The sequence below is a fragment of the Dendropsophus ebraccatus genome, chromosome 4, assembly GCF_027789765.1.
Source record: "Dendropsophus ebraccatus isolate aDenEbr1 chromosome 4, aDenEbr1.pat, whole genome shotgun sequence".
Taxonomy (NCBI): domain Eukaryota; kingdom Metazoa; phylum Chordata; class Amphibia; order Anura; family Hylidae; genus Dendropsophus; species Dendropsophus ebraccatus.
In genome coordinates this window covers 115991471-116010508 of record NC_091457.1, presented here as the reverse complement: position 1 = coordinate 116010508, position 19038 = coordinate 115991471, and the positions used below count along the sequence as shown (strand labels likewise).

At 41.8% G+C, this 19038-nt stretch overlaps 1 protein-coding gene across 1 annotated transcript in view; it reads left to right on the top strand.

Moving 5' to 3' along the window:
* Positions 1-18024, top strand: part of IL17RE (interleukin 17 receptor E) — a 54224-nt gene extending 36200 nt beyond the window's left edge. Inside the window, exons 7-16 of the mRNA XM_069966820.1 lie at positions 279-341; positions 1090-1156; positions 1655-1848; positions 3042-3089; positions 5717-5762; positions 5997-6151; positions 11292-11360; positions 13756-13810; positions 16223-16330; positions 16999-18024. Of these exons, the coding sequence (XP_069822921.1) occupies positions 279-341; positions 1090-1156; positions 1655-1848; positions 3042-3089; positions 5717-5762; positions 5997-6151; positions 11292-11360; positions 13756-13810; positions 16223-16330; positions 16999-17627 (1434 nt within the window). The 3' untranslated portion in view covers positions 17628-18024. The remainder of the gene's footprint in view (positions 1-278; positions 342-1089; positions 1157-1654; positions 1849-3041; positions 3090-5716; positions 5763-5996; positions 6152-11291; positions 11361-13755; positions 13811-16222; positions 16331-16998) is intronic.
* Positions 18025-19038: the final 1014 nt, after the last annotated feature.

Sequence of the window (19038 nt, the reverse complement as noted above, 5' to 3'; positions counted from 1 at the left end):
CTGATTTTGTGTTTACAGTTCTGTTTCATGCCTCCTTCCTTTTTATGTGAAATTTTTAAGAATTTCATTAATAACGTATAATTGATTAATATATTTCTTGGACTGTCCTGCATTTCTTTAGTGATCCCTTTGTGGATCTATTTTTTCTGTTTGATTTAATCTTTTTATGCTACAATGCTTTTATTTGCTATGTGTGGATTGGGCCTATTCTTCGTCTTTTAGAGAATTTTTGCCACAAATGGGGAAATGTATTTACTATCTTAAAACTTTCTTTGCAGATCAATACCTCCCAGAATGCTTCTTTGTCATACAAACATTTACTGCCTTGTTTATGTATTGAGGTAAGTGTCATTTATACGATTTTGATCTTATATCTAAACTTACTTTTACGTTTTTGTTCTCAGCTTCACACCTTATGCAAAAGGAATTGCGCCCCCCCCCCCCCATGTACTGTTATAAAAGTGCCCATAGAGAGCAATTGGCACCCCTGGTCTTTGTTGGGTACTCTGCAGTGCTACCATGCATTATTAGGATGCCATTCACCGGTGGGACATTCACCTGCTAAGGCTGAAAATAACATTTAGGCCTTATTCACTCATTCCAAAATTTTGTCCATAATTGCAGATCTGCCATTAAAGTGCCCACTGATTTCTATAGAGTTATTCACACTATCCGTAGCTTTACGTACCGCAAAAAAATAGGACATGTCCTAGTACATAATTGTGGAAAAGGTTAACCAATAGAAGTCTATGGGATCCCCAATTTTTTATGGAAGTTACAGATATGACATCTGCAATGTCCGCAAAAAAATGTGATCCTTTAGGGGTTGGGCATCTTTTTTTTTTTTTTTTTAACCAGTTCAACTTTATTTACAAGCACTGTACCATTTTTGCAGATCCGCAAAAAAAATACGGATTGCGAATGCACTATAGATATTTATTTTGCAGATTGGGGACAAAATTGCGGACATGCCAGACAATGTACAGGCCAGAAAAAAAATCACTGAATGAGGCCTTGCCTTTCATACTAGAGACATTTTGGTATCTAAATGCATTTATAGTAACATAAAATGTGTTGCTTCCTCCACAGGCATTTTACACCTACCCTGACAGCAAACGGGGGAAGGAATGTCCATTCCAGGAGCATCCACAGCCCTGTAAGAAATATACAAAATCTATTAATCTATACATATAGTGATGGTATGGTAACGCCTTCCATTGAGAATTGGCTAAATATTGTATAATGACATAACAATTCAGTTGCTCTTTAGCAATAGATTGTAATGTGTTGCGAAGAACCTAATAAGGAGCAAGTGCAACTGGATTGGTCCCACTGATAAAGACTGATGAAATTATGAACAGAATGTGATGGCTCCAGCTATAGGATAGAATAAATAAAATTCTGGCTGCTTGCAGCCACCACTAGGGGGAGCTTCCGTACATATCTATACAGTTATATTGAAGTGAATGGCAGCTGTACGAGCGCACTTGCTGCCAAGAGATAAACTGTATTAGAGATCAGTAACTCCCCTGGGTATAGCAGAGGTATAGGCACTGTTAGCTGTAGACCCTGTATATATTGTATTTACATACAATTACTCATTGTACATAGTCTGAACTTCATGCATGTAACAGTTTCATTTTCTGTCCAAAAGACATTGAAGAGTTACTAAAGGTGTCTGTCCAAAAAATCCATCACCACTCAAACACGATGACTGTAAGTTACTCCAGCCCTTGTCTTCTGGAGCCTCCTGGGGGGCCTCCTCTGGTGCCGGCAGTGACAGTTTGTAGAAAGCAAAACGGAACCTGCATCACAGAAAACAAGGCCGTTGTTCTGGAACATGACAAGGTAACGCTCACATCTGTCCTTACATGAGCTACATGTGGAAATGATCATTTTCCAACTTTTTAATATCCTGTACTTTGTACCCCAGCTCCTCCCTATTATAAAGACCTCTGCTTGCTGTCAGTAAATGGAGATATTATTTATATCCAGAGGCTTTAAAACCCCAAGACACCTAATGCTTCTCACAGCTGAGAGTTTGTTACACTTGTGTCCAGCCTAGACAGTCCTTTCTCATCTTGAACTTTCTACTGTGCTGTTTATTTGCTGAGCTGGACGCTCTCATACTTGGCCCCATGAATGTGAAGTGAACAGTGGTGCATGCTGTACTGTATAAATTACCACTCAATAAGTTACCTGTTATACCGGGTTCCCCCCCCCCCCCCCATTATTCTGGTCCCAAATGTAATGTCATTGAGAATTTAGCTTTGTTATTCCTATAAGTCACTATATAGCCCAGCCCTGGGGCGTAACTAGGAATGGCTGGGCCCTAACAGCAAATTTTTGATGCCCCCCCCAACTCCGACTAACCACAAAGCAGTCAAGTGTAGTTATAATTGTATGTTAAATGTTTATGAATGATATGTAATAAATAAATATAGATAGATATGGGATATATGAGATAGATAGCTAGATAGATTATTAGAGTGAGCATTTACAATTTGTCATCCCCCCTTGTAGTTAGTGCTCTCCCAGCATATAGTATCCCCCAATGCTAAAGGCATCTCACTGTAGGTAATCCCCTGTTAGCCCTCCACCCAGCAGATAGCATATGTTAGGCATCTCCCCCAGTATTACCCCTAGTAGATAGATCCTGGTAGGCATCCCACCACCTCCTCCCCATGTAGGCATGAGCTCTGCAGCAATTCTTCAGGGCCTTCTCTCCCTGCTGTGTGAGCGTACGATTGGCAAGGGAGGGTGTGGGTGGCCTCTTGTGGGCGGAAGCACAGTACTGCCTGTGGCCACAAGAGTGACTGGCAGGGTGGGGAGCCAATGGCCAGGAGGCCTGCGTGGCCACTGGGTGCTCTAAATGATGGCAGATTGGGGGTGGGGGTGGGGGTTAGGGCAGTATATTGCAGAAGCAGTGTGTGCAGTGGGCCCCGTAGAAGTCCTGTGCCTGGCCCAGACCTAACATGCGCTACTACCACTACTGCAGTTATTGGGTACAGTAATAATCTGTGACTTTCTGTGTTTTGCAGGAATTTTATGTTAAGAGCATTGACCGAGATCATCACTTGTGTTTTAAGGTAAACTTAGGCCTATAAACTGTAAACAGTGTATGCACTTGTGTTCTATGTATCTCTAAAATTCTTTTCTGATTCATTTTAATTTACTAAAACAGACTAATTCTTAGACAGTGTAAACACAGGCTAGACAGTCTAGGACTGTTTCACATGTTAAACTATGTGGTCGCAGTGTAGACCAACTATCAGAATTCTGGCAAATGGTGTCACTCCAAGGATAACTCCATATAAGGAAAACTGTTTTTCTATTAAAAGTACATTAAAAGTTATATAGATGTGTCTATATAATGTATTACCATATCTGTACGGTTCTGCCACACCAGGAAGTGAAGAAAAATGGTCTCTGTGCCAATCCACATTGTCTCCTGCTCCCACTGCTCTCCCACCTTAGGAGACAAAGATAACAATTCTCTGTCTCACGTTGTGTTTGCTGAGCACAGGCTGATGATGCAATAAGGGGGCAGGGCGTAATGTCACAGGAGGCTTGGCTGGATCCCCTAATCCCATAAGTGATTCACGATCTCTGACTGGCCAGAAGTAGCTGCTTCAACTTTACTGATTGTGCAAAACTCTGCAGTGAAATTAGGGCTATGTTCACACATGTTGGAGTTTCATTGCAGTATTGCAGTGTCTCACAAAAATGATGCCGTATCACTATTAAATGATGCTCAATGGCACAAAGTATCAGAGCCCGCACTGCCAATCCCACCTGGACAAAAAACGAGGCATACACGGTATATCCCACGTAAGATAATCAGATAAGTCCTTATTGTGGAGCTTAACCTCAAAGATAAAAGATGCTTGATCATAATACGTGCGTGGAAATAAAAAGAAAAAAATTAAATTAAAAAAGTTCTTTACTTTATTCCAATATCAGTGTTACAGGTAATAATAGTGTGCTGTGCGGGTGCGACCACAATGAAATGATAAAGTACTGCAAATAATTCAGTAACACAATGAAACTGTAATGTGTGAACACAGCCTAGATGTTCTGCAACAGATTTGGGTGGGGAATAGGCAGGTTGGGGGACTGTGATGAACAGCTGAGGGAAAGCAATGCATTCTGGAACCTGTAGTACTGTGTACAACTGCTCAACCAGGAAGTAGAGCCACAAAATACAGAACAAAGGCTTCTGCAGCTAGTTTATTATTATTATTATTATTATTATTATTATTATTAATAATAATAATAATAATAATAATAATAATAATAATAATAATAATAATAATAATAACTCTATCTGGAGTTCCCCTTTAACCCACAACCCTTTACAGACCTCTAAATACCCCACAAATATGTTGTTCATTGACAAAATTCCACCATGAGATGGCGCTTAGGAGTTTATTGCAGTTTATTCATTTACTGAATACAATAATAAGTGTATGCAGTACTCCCTCTAGTGGTGGCTGTAGAAGGAACTGTAACATCTATGAATCTGTAAGGGATTTGGAGCAATATGTGGCCGTGGTTCCGGGGCCGTGCTTGTAATCCAAATATACTCTTAAACCAAAGCAAATTTTCCCATAAGAAATCATTGAATGCAGACAACTGGTTCCAAATCCCCAAAATAATGATTTTTTTTATTCTGAATAACATGTAAAACAAATGAAACAAACATTTAGAAACAGCTGAATATGCGATATTATAAGTTACTGTACAGTATAGCAATCAGCATGTGGTGTATAATGTATAGTAAGGGCATAAACCTGAAAATACAGCAGCAGTTTATAGATACAGGATGGAACTGCAGATCTCCATAATGCAGTAGTGTAGTAAAACAGGCTAGAATTACCTCTATAGTCCTGTCCCCTGATGCAAGCCCCAGCCTGACATGGCTCTGGTATGATTTGGAAGATAAGGGATACTTCCTGGATCAGAGTACAGTGCTGTAGACCCCGCTATGCAGACCATTCCCCTCCCCCGCCCCCCCTCGCACCCAGTACAGGGAGCTCTTAAACCAAAGCAATGCTCTTAAACCAAGTCACAATTTTGAAAAATTGTGAGCTCTTCTTGCAAATCTCTCTTAAACCAAGTTACTCTTAAACCAAGGTACCACTGTACATTTATATGAAGTGCTTTAAAATAATTTGGCCACCAGGTGACAGTGCAAAATTCTTCTTTGCTTGGCTTTGCACCTGCTTTCAATATTACACTGCAGAGATGAGTCTTTCTGTATAATTGGATCTATTTATAATGTGACCACCAGATGGCAGTACTGAATATTTTAGTGTTGCTGTCACTGAAGAGACTGAAGTTGTCGCCAAAGATTTCTGTGTGACATTTTATTATATTCTTGTTAGCCAATAAAATGGTCGTGGTTGTTGCGTCTCTCACTGACAGCAATAAAACGTTTTTCAACTAGATAACATTGTACCAAGCGTCTTGCCATCAACAATTCAACATCTCATTGGCTTATTGCCTATACTCATGTGATTTAAAAGAATCTGTCCAGCAGATGGCAGCAGAGTGGGTTTATTAATATCTGTACAATACACTTGGGTTTTGACAAGGAACTGGAATTGAAGGGTTCAGCTATATGGCTGGAAGTGCAGGGGTTGTGGGTTCACCAGCCCCCTGATATCTATTATACTTTATTAATCTTGCCTTGTTTTATCCTGTTTTTTCATAGTTCACATTGATGAATCACACCCATATAAAATGTCCTCATAGAAGAGGTAAGTAAAGTGCGTGTAATGTTAACTAGGGAATAATTTCTGTAATATTAGACATACTAAATCAATGTAGCAATATGGGAGTTTTCCCTCTAGGGTTCCATGACCATTGGCACATGCATGGACCCAGCAAAGTGCCACACAGAGTCTGTACAAGTCTGGGCCATTCTATTATGGCTTCTTCCATACTGACTTGTTTAATATCTACCTACTATTTTGCCATCTGCTTGGTTTTAGATCGGCTCTGGAGTTTGGATCTGAAGATTCAGCTTTCTTATGTCCAGCTCAAGATATCCTCCAAAATCCCTTCATCTTTTAGTGCAGCAGTGTGTCACCAAAACCAGCAAAGTGGGGACTGTAGCCTTCAGTCAGTCATCTATAATGTGTCCACGGTAAGCAGCAATATAATGATGAAAAGAACTGATACATAATCTATATGCATGCTGTGAGAACTACACAGGACACATAACCAGCCTACTACACAGGATCAATGACCAGCATAGTACACAGGATCAATGACCAGCATAGTACACAGGACTTATGGCCAGCCTACTACACAGGATCAATGACCAGCCTACTACACAGGACCAATGACCAGCATAGTACACAGGATCAATGACCAGCATAGTACACAGGATCAATGACCAGCCTACTACACAGGATCAATGACCAGCCTACTACACAGGATCAATGACCAGCATAGTACACAGGACTTGTGGCCAGCCTCCTACACAGGACTTATGGCCAGCCTACTACACAGGACTTATGGCCAGCCTACTACACAGGACTTGTGGCCAGCCTACTACACAAGATCAATGACCAGCCTACTACACAAGATCAATGACCAGCATAGTACACAGGACTTAAGGCCAGCCTACTACACAGGACTTAAGGCCAGCCTACTACACAGGATCAATGACCAGCATAGTACACAGGACTTATGGCCAGCCTACTACACAGGATCAATGACCAGCATAGTACACAGGACTTATGGCCAGCCTACTACACAGGATCAATGACCAGCATAGTACACAGGATCAATGACCAGCCTACTACACAGGATCAATGAGCAGCATAGTACACAGGACCAATGACCAGCCTACTACACAGGATCAATGACCAGCATAGTACACAGGACTTATGGCCAGCCTACTACACAGGATCAATGACCAGCATAGTACACAGGACTTATGGCCAGCCTACTACACAGGATCAATGACCAGCATAGTACACAGGATCAATGACCAGCCTACTACACAGGATCAATGAGCAGCATAGTACACAGGACCAATGACCAGCCTACTACACAGGATCAATGACCAGCATAGTACACAGGACCAATGACCAGCCTACTACACAGGATCAATGACCAGCATAGTACACAGGATCAATGACCAGCATAGTACACAGGATCAATGACCACTCTACTACACAGGATCAATGACCACTCTACTACACAGGATCAATGACCAGCATACTACACAGGACTTGTGGCCAGCCTACTACACAGGATCAATGACCAGCCTACTACACAGGATCAATGACCAGCCTACTACACAGGATCAATGACCAGCATAGTACACAGGACTTGTGGCCAGCCTTCTACACAGGATCAATGACCAGCCTACTACACAAGATCAATGACCAGCCTACTACACAGGACTTATGGCCAGCCTACTACACAGGATCAATGACCAGCATAGTACACAGGATCAATGACCAGCCTACTACACAGGATCAATGACCAGCATAGTACACAGGATCAATGACCAGCCTACTACACAGGATCAATGACCAGTATAGTACACAGGATCAATGACCAGCATAGTACACAGGATCAATGACCAGCATAGTATACAGGACTTATGGCCAGCCTACTACACAGGATCAATGACCAGCATAGTACACAGGATCAATGACCAGCCTACTACACAGGATCAATGACCAGCACAGTACACAGGACTTGTGGCCAGCCTACTACACAGGATCAATGACCAGCCTACTACACAGGATCAATGACCAGCATAGTACACAGGACTTGTGGCCAGCCTACTACACAGGATCAATGACCGGCCTACTACACAGGATCAATGACCAGCATAGTATACAGGACTTATGGCCAGCCTACTACACAGGATCAATGACCAGCCTACTGCACAGGATCAATGACCAGCCTACTACACAGGATCAATGACCGGCCTACTACACAGGATCAATGACCAGCATAGTATACAGGACTTATGGCCAGCCTACTACACAGGATCAATGACCAGCCTACTGCACAGGATCAATGACCAGCCTACTACACAGGATCAATGACCAGCCTACTACACAGGATCAATGACCAGCATAGTACACAGGACTTATGGCCAGCCTACTACACAGGATCAATGACCAGCATAGTACACAGGATCAATGACCAGCCTACTACACAGGATCAATGACCAGCATAGTACACAGGATCAATGACCAGCATAGTACACAGGACTTATGGCCAGCCTACTACACAGGATCAATGACCAGCCTACTACACAGGACCAATGACCAGCATAGTACACAGGATCAATGACCAGCATAGTACACAGGATCAATGACCAGCATAGTACACAGGATCAATGACCAGCATAGTACACAGGATCAATGACCAGCATAGTACACAGGATCAATGACCAGCCTACTACACAGGATCAATGACCAGCATAGTACACAGGACTTGTGGCCAGCCTCCTACACAGGACTTATGGCCAGCCTACTACACAGGACGTATGGCCAGCCTACTACACAGGACTTGTGGCCAGCCTACTACACAAGATCAATGACCAGCCTACTACACAAGATCAATGACCAGCCTACTACACAGGACTTATGGCCAGCCTACTACACAGGATCAATGACCAGCCTACTACACAGGATCAATGACCAGCATAGTACACAGGACTTAAGGCCAGCCTACTACACAGGATCAATGACCAGCATAGTACACAGGACTTAAGGCCAGCCTACTACAGAGGATCAATGACCAGCATAGTACACAGGACTTATGGCCAGCCTACTACACAGGATCAATGACCAGCATAGTACACAGGACTTATGGCCAGCCTACTACACAGGATCAATGACCAGCATAGTACACAGGATCAATGACCAGCCTACTACACAGGATCAATGACCAGCATAGTACACAGGACCAATGACCAGCCTACTACACATGATCAATGACCAGCATAGTACACAGGATCAATGACCAGCATAGTACACAGGATCAATGACCAGCATAGTACACAGGACTTGTGGCCAGCCTACTACACAGGATCAATGACCAGCCTACTACACAGGATCAATGACCAGCCTACTACACAGGATCAATGACCAGCATAGTACACAGGACTTGTGGCCAGCCTTCTACACAGGACTTATGGCCAGCCTACTACACAGGATCAATGACCAGCCTACTACACAAGATCAATGACCAGCCTACTACACAGGACTTATGGCCAGCCTACTACACAGGATCAATGACCAGCATAGTACACAGGATCAATGACCAGCCTACTACACAGGATCAATGACCAGCATAGTACACAGGATCAATGACCAGCCTACTACACAGGATCAATGACCAGTATAGTACACAGGATCAATGACCAGCATAGTACACAGGATCAATGACCAGCATAGTATACAGGACTTATGGCCAGCCTACTACACAGGATCAATGACCAGCATAGTACACAGGATCAATGACCAGCCTACTACACAGGATCAATGACCAGCATAGTACACAGGACTTGTGGCCAGCCTACTACACAGGATCAATGACCAGCCTACTACACAGGATCAATGACCAGCATAGTACACAGGACTTGTGGCCAGCCTACTACACAGGATCAATGACCAGCCTACTGCACAGGATCAATGACCAGCATAGTACACAGGATCAATGACCAGCCTACTACACAGGATCAATGACCAGCATAGTATACAGGACATATGGCCAGCCTACTACACAAGATCAATGACCAGCATAGTACACAGGATTAATGACCAGCATAGTACACAGGATCAATGACCAGCCTACTACACAGGATCAATGACCAGCATAGTACACAGGATCAATGACCAGCCTACTACACAGGATCAATGACCAGCATAGTACACAGGACTTATGGCCAGCCTACTACACAGGACCAATGACCAGCCTACTACACAGGACCAATGACCAGCCTACTACACAGGACCAATGACCAGCATAGTACACAGTACACCATTACACAGCACATGACTTGGATGTCTACTTGCCTAGTATCATTAAAGGGGTAGTGCGGCGCTAAGAAATTATTCACAGAATAACACACATTACAAAGTTATACAACTTTGTAACGTATGTTATATCGGTGAATCGCCCCCTTCCCGTGTCCCACCACCCCCGCACGTGTACCCGGAAGTGTTGGTGCATTATACATTACCTGATCCGTGTCGCGCATGTCCGCCATCTTGTGCCAAACGTCATCTTCGGACGGACGGGCGAATCGCTGCCGCCGTCCCTGATGCCGGCCCCCCTCTGCCACGTCATAACTGTGCTCAACCGCGATTGGCTGAGCACAGTTATGCCAATCGCGGCTGAGCACAGTTATGACGCGGCAGAGGGGGGCCGGCATCAGGGACGGCGGCAGCGATTCGCCCGTCCGTCCGAAGATGACGTTTGGCACAAGATGGCGGACATGCGCGACACGGATCAGGTAATGTATAATGCACCAACACTTCCGGGTACACGGGCGGGGGTGGTGGGACACGGGAAGGGGGCGATTCACAGACATAACATACATTACAAAGTTGTATAACTTTGTAATGTGTGTTACTCTGAATAATTTCTTAGCGCCGCACTACCCCTTTAAGGAGGGGTGATGAGCCATATAGCAAAAATAAAATGGAACACAGATAAAAGATCACTTTGGTGCTCTCAGTTTAGGCTTCCAGACCCTCGTTGTGTCAGGGTCTTCATCTGTCATACTCTGTGCACCTGTGAATGCAGCCTAAGGCTATGTTCACACAACGTCAAAAAAAGAGAAAAGACGTCCGTTATTGCCGCGATTTAACTGACTGTAATGCAATGCATTGAAGTCCTTAGAATGACACAATGTAAAAAATGACGAATGTTATCTGTGTGGAAGTCAAAATAATGATCATGTCAATTATTTTCGGACGTCTTTAGAAAACAGCGGACGTTATTTTTTAGTTCACACACTTTTTTTTTTTTACCGTCATTTTTTTACTTTTACTATTAAATTCAATGGACTTTTCAATTAAAGACACACCCAAAGGCCAATCAGTCCACCTGTACTAGAATAATGTACCAGCAGCTGTTATTGCACTGACGGGCAGCCAATCCTCAAAATAACGGACACCATTTTGGATTCAAAAAAATTATAAAAGGTCAAGAAAAAACGTTGTGGGAACACAACCTTACTTATTAATCTAATGCTAGGTGATACATATTCATCATATTCAGTGCAAAATATTTTTTTTACTCAGCAACATCCAGGTGGATCTCAAAATCTGCAGCTATCACTCCCTCGGCCCGGCATCGGAGATTGCATCAAGGTATGAATTCTCACTTTTGTTTTGATCCATAATTATTTTCTTTCGTGCTCTAATAATGCTAAATATCTGAGACCCGGGTCAAACTCGATTTCAATAGGCCTTAGATACTTTCATTCCTTACTGTAAATATTCAATGTGGTTCACTGACACCGGTCATATATGAGAGCAGAGGCGTAGCTAGCTTTTCCTGCACCCAGGGCAAAGATTCATTTTGGCGCCCCCCCTCCTCCCAGACACCTCAAACAGAAACTTCTCGCCACACTGGACTTAAAACACCTGCTCAGTATCATGCACAGATCTGATTCTTGTAATAAGACACATGACAGATACACATATACAGACATACACACATATGCACATATACAGACACATATGCACATATATAGACACATGACAGATACACATACAGTATACAGACATACACACAAATGCACATATACAGACACATATGAACGTATACAGACACATGACAGATACACATATACAGACATACACATATATATGCACATATACAGACACATGACAGATACACATATACAGACATACACACATATGCACCTATACAGACACATGACAAATACACATATACATACACATATGCACATATCCAGACACATACACATATACAGACACATAAGCACATATACAGACACATGGCAGATACACACATGCACATATACAGAAACATACACACATATGAACATATACGGACACATATACATACACATGACAGATACACAAATGCACATATACAGACACATATACAGATACCTACACACACATATGCACATATACAGACACATGACAGATACACACATGCACATATACAGATACATACACACATATGCACATATACAGACACATGACAGACACACATGCACATATACAGATACATACACACATATGCACATATACAGACACATGACAGACACACATGCACATATACAGATACATACACACATATGCACATATACAGACACATGACAGATACACACATGCACATATACAGATACATACACACATATGAACATACACAAAACAGTCACTTAGAAGCTGTAGACAGAAAGGCACTGTGTATGAAGGAGGCTGGTGCCCCCCTTCAGCCTTGCGCCTGGAGAAGCTGCCCCCTCTGCCCCCCCCCTCGCTACGCCCCTGTATGAGAGTGGCCTGCAACATGCAAAATGTTAGGAACCACTGCTCTATAGTCTCTGAACGCCTTCCAGTGCATTAGGAGATTTCCATAGCTAAGAATCTCATAGAATTGTTTATGGGTGGAGTTCCCCTTTAATTTGCACTTTTAGGCTGGGTTCACACACTGTATACTTCAGGCAGTATTTGGTCCTCAAGTCAGGTCCTCATAGCAACCAAAACCAGGAGTGGATTGAAAACACAGAAAGGCTCTGTTCACACAATGTTGAAATTGAGTGGATGGCCGTCATATAACGGTAAATAACTGCCATTATTTCAATATAACAGCCGTTGTTTTAAAATAACAGCAAAAATTTGCCATTAAATGACGGCCATCCACTCAATTACAACATTATGTGAACAGAGCCTTTCTGTGTTTTCAATCCACTCCTGGTTTTGGTTGCTATACAGCCTCACAAATACAGCCTCAAATATACATAGTGTGAACCCAGCCCCCCTCTGTCCTGTTCTTCCTAGGTGTTGAATATCTTAGCAGTAATATTTAAGCAAACAGGAACTTCCTTATGTTATAAGACTAAGACGAATGGTTGACAAATACAGGACATAAATAATGCTCAAATGTTGCAATAAAGCGTAATAAAGACTGTGTGATGAGCACCGGCAGTACCTGTACATATTTAAGTGCTGGAGTGTGGCTCTATGTATCTGCATGGCATCATTATCACCAGGCGGCACACTTAGTACCACCATGTGTTCCTTAGCCTATTGCTTTCCTAGGTTGGAACAAATGACATGAAATATTAGTTTGGATACCTTGGGCCATAAGTGTACATAAAATACTTTGGTTATTTCAAAAAGGGAAGATTAATCCAGATTTCTGATTCATTTTCTTTTATATCCTTAGAGGGATCAGGGCTCAGATAATGTATTGCAGATTACAGAGAGGGATATTATAGCCATAAATACCTATCACCTATTCACTGTATTAGTAATACATGTAAGGACAGTGGTGGCCCTAACCCACTATTTGCTAATATGGGGGACCCCGGTCCTCCCTGGCCACAAAACATCTGCAGAAGGGAGTTTTAATGGGGGAGCAGTCCAGGATACCTGCTTTGCAAACTCTAGTGATCACCTATCCAGTGGTCTATCCCTTTAAGGTATTGCATAGTTATGGTTACAGTATTTCTGGCTTTGTGCATTGATATTCTGCTGTAACTGACTAACTCTTACATTTTACACACAGTTATGGCGTTCTGATGTCCAGTTTTCCCATGAGTATCTCTTCTGTTCGTTTGACTGTAAGTATTTGCAATGTTGCTTCCCACCTTTCTGGAAATTGTACTTTTGTATCCATTTTACTGCTTTGGTTTATAACTATATAAATGACATAAAATAATAAGTTTGCAAAACTATATTTAATGAAAAAGTATGTGTCTGGTATCAGTAATGGAAGACACCTTTGCAGAGATTGACAACAAAAGACCCCGTCTACAATTTCCGGTTTTTCATTTTTTGCCCTTTTGTTTATTCCTCCTTTTAAAAGGCCATAACGCTTGCATGTTTTCACCTACAGACCAATATGATCTCCTATTTTATACAACACCAATTGTACTTGGTAATGACATGTTTAATTTTTAAAATATGTTGCGAATCCAAAGAAAATGATTTAGGAGGTGAAACTGAAAAAAAAAAACGGACATGCATTATGCATCTTCCTCAGTACGATTACAACAATAACCAATTTATATAACTTTTCTTTTATTTTACAATCTAAAATATATATATATATATATATATATATATATATGTATATATAATTTTTTTTTTTATAAAATGTGCTTAAAATTGCTTTTATTTTTCTGTATTTTTTTTCTGTTTTCATTTTTCTGTATTTTGTATTTTTTTTTAATCAGTGCCACATTTGTACAGATGTGATCACTTTTTATTTAATCTTTTCTTTGATGTGATGTAACAAAAAATCTGCAACTTTTGCACTTTTGCCGTTTACCATGCAAGATCAGGAATGTGATAATATAATAGTTTGGGCAGTTCCACATGCGGCGATAGCAAATATGTTTATTTTTTTGTTTAGAATATCTTATTGAAAAAAATAGGATAAGGGAGGGGGTATTTAAATTATATTTTCCCTAGGGGACATCTATGAGCAATACCATAATTGCTCATAGGTAAAGATGATCTTCGATAAGGTTTACACGAACCCTTGGCTTTTGAATCCCACTGTCTGCCTGCTCTGTGGAGAAGGTGCATACTGTATATCCCATGGACCATCTTGAAAATATAGGTACAGCCATACCTCATAGGCTGTATCCATGTTTTCAAGCTGTCCTCAGGCTGTCTCCACCTTCTCCACGAGTGGGCAGACAGTAGGATTCAAAATCCTATGGTTCAGCTTTGTACGAACCTTAGCGAAGCCCGCTTTGCTCAACTCTTCTTATAGGGATCAATGTAGTACATGTACTGCATTGAGCCATCATTCTGTGCTCATTTTGTACAGGTTGAGGGGGCCTTGTGGCTGACACAATCTTGCTGAAGGGATCTGATCCCCCCCCCCCACTGGACAATCAAGGAAGATATTTTAAGGGCATTTAAATGCCACCCTCAGTTTTGACAGCAGTATGTAAATGGTAAAATAGCGACACAGATGATCACTCCATGCCGGCTATTAGCAACAGTCCCTGGCTGCTAATAGCAGACGGGAGCTGCCCAGTATAGAGAGAGTTCACGATGGGAGCCCTCTCTATAACAGCTTAAAGACAGTCCGATCAAGAGAATCAGTCAGGGGAAGTAAGCTCTTAGTGTGTTGTATCCCGGCTCTGTGTAACGTGACTTAGACAGACTCCCAATGCTAGTCCATGGGGCTCTCCAGGTCTCCTAGACCCAGAGTGGGAGATGAGTGCATGTCTCTCCCAGCTCATACTGCTGATTGGTCAGCGCCTGAAGACTCACATTTGTCAGAATGGCTTATGGATTATGGTTAATGATAAGCTCACCAGTCTTCTTTGGGACTCCCAGGATAAATTTGATGCCACCTGGCAGCCTTGCTAACTTATTTAAGCACTATTTATGACCTCTCTTTTATCATGGGACTTTCTATACTTTCCAGCTAACACTCTTCCCTTGTCTTGTTACTCCCTACCCTTGTTGTGTATTGTCTGTCAGACCCTCTTGTTCCCCCCTTATTATCAGGGTAACTGTGCTGATTGTTTTGCCTTTTTGTCCTTTTATATTTATGACCGCTGTTATCTAGCGACATTCCTGTTATAACCACAAAATAATTGCACTCAAATGTTTTATACCATTTGTAAAACAATAAAACCTTTGAAAGTCAGTGAGCGCTACACACCCAGCAGGCAATTATTGGGCATATACATCACAAATAAGACTAGTACATTTGACACATATCATATACACACTGCATCACATACCATATACATGCCACTAAGAAAAGATACCACATCCTTGTGCTGACCTCCAGCAAGCAGAATCCTGCAGATACAAAGCTCCCTCACTGTCTAGGCCACTCCCACGAATATCGCTAAGCCACACCTCTATACAAATGGCGCTATGTTCTTACATATCGCTCAGAAGTGCTATATAAGCAATTACCTACTGCATACATAGGATGTGCACTGGCCTATTCATTACTGCATGGATACAATATGTCCTTCATCTGTTTCTTTCCTCTCCAGTTTCTCACAGACGTCTAGGCCTTCTTGCTCTCGCCACATCGTTCCTGGTTTTCACTTTGATTTTGATCATCTGCGTAATCTGTAAGAGAATATGGAAGATATTTACAGGTAAATAAAATGTTTCCATCAATCGATGATTATTTTCACTAAGCTGAACGTAGTCACATTATTTGGTATCTGTTGAGTAGTATATTGCAGTATTATTTTGTAATATTATTTTGTAGTAGTATGCAGGCAATTGATTACGTCTGACACTGTATGATGGTAATATTTTGGCAAACTATGACACTTCTATGTATTTACCATGTATTATATGGCAGTATAATGCCGGCAATATGTTGGTATTATGTGGTTACTGTTTGGCAGTATTACATTACTTTCCACTTCCTAATGTATTTGACAAATACCCTGTTTCCCTGAGAATAAGACAATGCATCTTTGAGAGCAAAAATTAATATAAGACACTATGTCTTATTTTCAGGGGATGTCCTATTTTTCCATGAAGAAGAATTAACACTTATTGTTAAACAAAAAGAAATTAACATTTATTATATACTGTATAGTAGTTGTCATAACAAACCAGCATAACCAGACAAAACCAACTGTGGTTGGCACTATAAGGGGTGTAACTAAAAGTGGATAGGGCAGGCCTCTAAAAGGAAAAGCTGGACAGTTGACCCAAATAAACTAAGATTAATCTTGGGGTTTGACTGGTTGTAAATGGGAAGGAGCGCCACTCTCTAATTATCATGTCATTGGTTTCTCTGCATACACAGCTTCACTCTGGAGAAGGACCATCCTACTTGTGTACTCCTCCGATTCGGCAGAATACAAAAACCTCATCTGTGCCTTTGCTGACTTCCTGCACAGCATCCTGGGATGTGAGGTCATCTTGGACTTATGGGACATTAACACAATCAGCCAGATTGGAATGTTACCTTGGTTTTACCAAAAAAGAGATCTAGTGAGTCAAAGAAAAGGCAAAATTATGATTGTATGGACAAGAGGAAGTAAGACGATGTATGACCAATGGAAAAACCATCAAATCAATAGCATTGGATTAAAAGACTCAACTAATCTCTTTGGGGCAGCTATGTCTTGTCTGGAGAAAGACTTTGAGGTTCAACCAGAAGAAAATCTGGAGCACTATACAATGGTGTACTTTGAAGGACTGTGTGAGAAGAAGGATATCCCCAAATGCTTCAGGAAGATCTCCAGGTACCGCTTATTGAAGGACATCTATAGACTGGTCAGCCATCTACAAGACACTACTTGTCTATCTCCTCCCTGCTTGATAAAGGCAGTGGCCAAATACCTCAGGAAAAAGCTTGTGAGCTCTGAAAAAAGACAAGGTCTTCTGCACCACATAGAAGTCTGTAAAAAGCTTGGTGAAGATATAAGCTGATATTGGTCGAGAACACACTAACCCGGTGGATAAAATGGGAACCCTGGAGAAATGTACTACTTGTTTACTAAAATCAGGACTGCCTGAGTCTGAGCATTGTACACATGGTACTAAGTGGTGCTGACTATTCTGGTGTAGCGGCTCTATAAGACTAAAACAGTGCAATTTTATGGTCCCATTGTCCTCAGTTTTTTAACATTGGCCCTTTAGACCAAATTTATTGCAATCACCCCAAAGTCTTCTGCTAAGAGGGTAACCTGTGTGCCCCTCCATGTCTCCCACAGTAAGAATAATAAGACAGGTGGGATGTTTAATATGTGCGATGTTAAATATAAAGCCCCTATTACACGGCTGATGGTGAGGAGTAAGTGAGTGCCGACCTGTCAGATCAGCACTCGCTTGCTCCTCATTCCTTGCTTGCTGCCGGTGGGTCGGAGCAGGGGGGGGGGCTGCAGAAGGGGCACCCTGGACGAGATTTAGAACCTCCACGTAGCCCATAGGAATATGGTGATGTCACGACCTGACTCCTAGAGCTGTGCGGTCTGTGGCTGCTGGAGAGGGTTACAGCTCTGGGAGTCGGGTCGGGACATCACCATTTTATTCAGGAAGTGAAGCCTTGATGCAGTAGTAAGTGCAGGGAAAAAGCACTTTATAAGCATTTCCCGTAATAAGTGTATATTGGTGATTTGTATAACTTTTGGGGGGCAATATAAAACTTTAATAAAAATTTTCGCTGGAATTCTACTTTATGTAGCACCAAAACTGTATCTCCCTCCATGCTAACAACATGTCCACTCAACCAAGCCGATTATGTATGCTAATGTGGGAGTCAGGGGAAGTTATAGTAGTCAAGAGCTGAGAAAATGTTTTGCCATTAGTGGAAATATTCTTGAGAAAGATGCACCAAATTTTGAATGTCTTTACAAACTCTTTGGCTTGTTTATCATGTGCTGCTTTTGAGTGATATGATGTTTATTCTCTGTTTAAACAGAACACAGAATTCTGCAGTCTTTTAAAGGGGTTTGCCAAGTTATTTTTACTTGTCCTCTGTCCACAGGATTGGGAATAAATGTGAGATCGTGGGGGGTCCGACACTGTGCTGTACTCGGATGTCTCTGGTGGCTACTTAGAGAATGAATCGAGCTGCAGCTCAAGTGCCGACCCCTGGCTTCATTCAAAACAAAGTAGTCAGGGCCCAGAGGTTGGACCCCCACAATCTCATACTTGTCCCCTATGCTGTGAATAGGGGACAAGTAGAAATAACCTAGCAAGCCCCTTTAATTTAAAACAATAGCAGTTGTTTGACTTCAGCTATTTTCAAGAATACCCAGAAAGCATCTTGCTGATAGTAACCAATCAAAGATCACCTTTCATTTTCTGACCTGGTCTAGAAGTATGACTTGTGGATTTT